The sequence below is a fragment of the Mandrillus leucophaeus genome, unplaced genomic scaffold, assembly GCF_000951045.1.
Source record: "Mandrillus leucophaeus isolate KB7577 unplaced genomic scaffold, Mleu.le_1.0 Scaffold347, whole genome shotgun sequence".
Classification (NCBI taxonomy): Eukaryota; Metazoa; Chordata; class Mammalia; order Primates; family Cercopithecidae; genus Mandrillus; species Mandrillus leucophaeus.
In genome coordinates, this window is record NW_012103665.1 from 2107975 (window position 1) to 2111696 (window position 3722).

The 3722-nt window shown below is 36.2% G+C and overlaps 1 protein-coding gene across 3 annotated transcripts in view; it reads right to left on the minus strand.

The window, feature by feature from the left end:
- Positions 1-3722, minus strand: part of ARHGAP11A (Rho GTPase activating protein 11A) — a 35231-nt gene that overhangs the window by 21049 nt on the left and 10460 nt on the right. For all 3 annotated transcript variants that reach the window (XM_011989126.1, XM_011989128.1, XM_011989127.1), the window contains 3 exons: positions 3049-3302; positions 2234-2397; positions 1844-1990 (listed from right to left, as the gene is read on the minus strand). In XM_011989126.1, coding sequence (XP_011844516.1) covers positions 1844-1990; positions 2234-2397; positions 3049-3302 — 565 coding nt within the window. The remainder of the gene's footprint in view (positions 1-1843; positions 1991-2233; positions 2398-3048; positions 3303-3722) is intronic.

Consider the following 3722-nt stretch of genomic DNA (forward strand, 5'->3'; position numbering starts at 1 on the left):
TGATCTGCCCACCTTGGCCTCCCAGAGTGCTGGGATTACAGGTGTGAGCCACCGCGCCCGGCCAGGAAGATTCTTACAGTAACGATGCAATAAACATTACAGAGATAGAATCTTATACGACATGAAAACTGTCTGATAATAGATGTTAGAGGACGAGGTGGAACCTATGGTTAAAGCCTGAGTATCTAGGGAATAGTGGTGCAGTTAGAAGAAAATGGAATTCATACAGAACCAGGTTAAAGAGGATGAAGATGGTCATTTCAAAATGTTAAGCCTAAAACACCAATGAAAAGCAGATGTGATGAGGTCTGCCTAGCAGGCCGTTAGTAAAGCGGAATTGACATTTTCAAGATAACAGTGGTACAGATGTGATGGTTATCTATTTAAATGTGATAACTGCACCTACAGGACTGGGAAGAGGGCGATCAAGACGCTCTGCATCTGAGAAATATCTCCATTTGGGATAGGAAGTTTTATGGGTTACATTGTGTTCTCCAAAAAACCTATGTTTAAGTCCTAACCCCCAGTACCTATGAAGGTGACCATACTTGGAATTAGTGTATTTACAGATGTACTCGAGCTAAAATGAGGTCATTCAGGTGGACCCTAATCCAATGTGTCCTATAAGACGGAAGTTCTGAAACAGAGCAACATCACGGGATGACATAGGCAGGGACTGGAGTGACGCAGCTGCAAGCCAAGGAATGCTAAGGACTGACAGCCACTACCAGGAGCCAGAAAGAGGCAAGAAAGGATTCTCCCCTGCAGGTTTCAGGCATTCTGCCAACACCTTGATTTCAGACTTCTAGCCTCCAGAACGGTGAGACAAATTTCTGTTGGTTTAAGCCACCTAGTTTGTAGTACTTTGCTACAGTAGCCCTAGGAAAATGATACATAAGTCATCAATATTATCCTATCTACAAAGGAGGTAAAGAAGAAACACAAGTATGCAATAACAAGCCAAAAGATGAGAAAGGGAATGGGATAGTTAGTAACATTTGGTTCTGATATTCAAAAGATAAGAAATTTCCTAAAGTAATTGAAGAAGAATGGTCTCTGATTTCTTGATCAAGGAGATTGCAAGTTTTATTACCAACTCCACCATCATAAAACTTTTGGTCTTTCTGATTCTTCCTTGATAATATTTCCTTCATTATTTAGTTTGTACTCCTAACTAATCCATGTCACTAACAAGTTCAAACAATAATCTCGTGCCTGGATTACTGACACACATTGCTGACTATTCTCCCTACTTCCAAGTCTCAATTCTTCAAATCAGGTAATTTTCTAAAAATTTTTAATCATATCATGCCTCACATCATAAATCTTCAATGATTCACTAACACCCAGGTTAATATTCTAATTCTTTAGCCTGGCATTAAGTTTACCATAATACCATCCTTCATCCTTATGCTGAACACTTCACTCAAGTCATACTGCTGTATTTACATTAGACCTAGGTTACTTCTTCCCTACATAAACCATTCTTCATAGCATACTTCTCCTCTAGAATAGGATACAAGTATTCTGATCCTCCACCCAATCCCACTAAATTCTACCCATTATTCAAGAAGGTTCAGTTTGACTCCTCTTTGACAAGTTCCTGATTGTTACAACCCAGGGAACTTTTCTCCTTTTAACACATTTTATGTTTATGCTAAAGATTTAGCACTTAACATTAGATTGTACTATTGCTTTAACTTTTTACATCCATATGTCCTATCTTTCCAGCTGTGCTATAAGCATCCAAAAGGCACATACCACAATTCATGTTTCTTTATGTGAAATGTACTTTCGATTAAAGCACATCACTCTACCTCCATAAAATGGGACTGTCACTTACCTCCTACACTTTGTCTTCTCTTCCTCTTATATTCACCAGGAGTTTCATATTCACCTTCTTCAAAGCCTTCTAGTGATGGAGTAGCACAGAGACCATCAATACCCAACATAGCTGGTATCTTTTCCAGGATAAAATCTGGTACACGCCCTAAATGAAAATGTTCACAAATAAGACAATTATTATCCTTCCTCTACTCTTCCCCAAAAATGTTGAGATAGTAATATACCAATTTCTTTTCTTTTTTTCTTTGCAGGAGGGGCCGGTACTGTGGGGTGGGCGTGAAGTCAGTAATATACCAACTTTCTAACAGTTGCCTTCATAGCTCCTTTGGAAGAAACAGAGATTTTCCTCATTTAAACAAATTCTGTTAATAATGCAACTACATCTTACCAATATCTGATGCATAATCGATAAGAGTCTGTACTACTGCAGCCTGTAATCGTAGCTTTTTTTCTGTGTTAGAAGACATCTTTTCATGTCCTTCATTTGTCTGAAGAAGATTTGGTGCAAATATTACTGCAAGATTGCTGCTATCCATCTTATTCTCACTGGATCTTAAGTGAATAAAGGCTTTATTAGATGGAGTCCAAGGTAAAAACATAGAAGAGGTAAAATCACGTGTGTAGTACATTTTGAAGACCTCTTACTATCTGTCATACACAAGGGAAAATAGTTACCCTTCATCTACATGATTGGCTTGAACACAAAAAAGAATCAGAAATATATAGCCGCTCTATATTTAAATACGTATTCTAAAAACCATGCTAATCTTAGAGTTCATACTTTGCTTTTCCACAGAAATTGAACATCTTTATCTGATTTTCAAGCCTACACATAAAAAGCTGGAAGTATCAGAAGGCAGCAAGTATGTCTAGGATAAGTAGGCTCACTGAGAGCAGGGAGAGGGAAATTTTGAAAAGTAAAACAGAAATATTTAAACAAAGCCTTTCAGTGGACAATGAATTTTATAAACAGCAATGAACCATTAAAGCATTCATGATGATGACTTTAAGATAAGGAAATATTAAATCATTTGGTATGCTGTTTCTTAAATTACACAGAGTATACTCCTCATAGTAAAGAAATATGTAATTTTTAAAGAAAAATTTCCATTCCAAATAAAATGGAACATATCTACAAGCATTAAATATTAGTTAGTTGAAAAATTCAACTATTATTTGCCAAGAGTTTTAATTACCACTTACCTAAGAGAAACATTCCTGAGGAAGTTAAAGAAGTATCTTAATACATGAACTGTGTGGTCAGCCAGAAGACAGGAGAGCAACAGTGTAGCTTTATTCTTTTCCTCTGTGCCTAACTGTTGAGCTTTCAAAAGTGCTTCATGCAAATCAGCTGGGAGAATGGGCTCTGGCAATTCCCTAAAAAATTGCTTAAGAAGTCCTGCAACATCACAAGGAGGTGCAGAAGATAGGCAACCTTCACCACTATCCAGTTTATTCTGAAATAAATATAATAATCTTGAGTATTTTGGCAACTTAAGAGTTTACTGCAAATAAAGTATCTTTTGTTATACTCTAATAAGAGAGTTTTATTTAATAAATTTCTCTTAACTCTTATTTTAAAATATGTCACTACTTTATTTTTAATGATTTTTAAATTTATTTTTATTTTTATAGAAATGTGGTGCAGATTTTGTGGCCTGGGTTGGCTTCAAATTCCCAGGCTCAAGCAATCTTCCTGCCTCAGCCTCCTAAGTAGCTGGGACTACAAGCATGTGCCACCACACTCAGATATGTCACTCCTTCTAGAAGGCTAACAACAATACAATTTAACAAATTTTTTTCATTTTACGTAATAGTTGATAGAAATAAGGACCATGAATTTAAAATTTATTAATTTTTTTTTTTTTTTTTTTTTT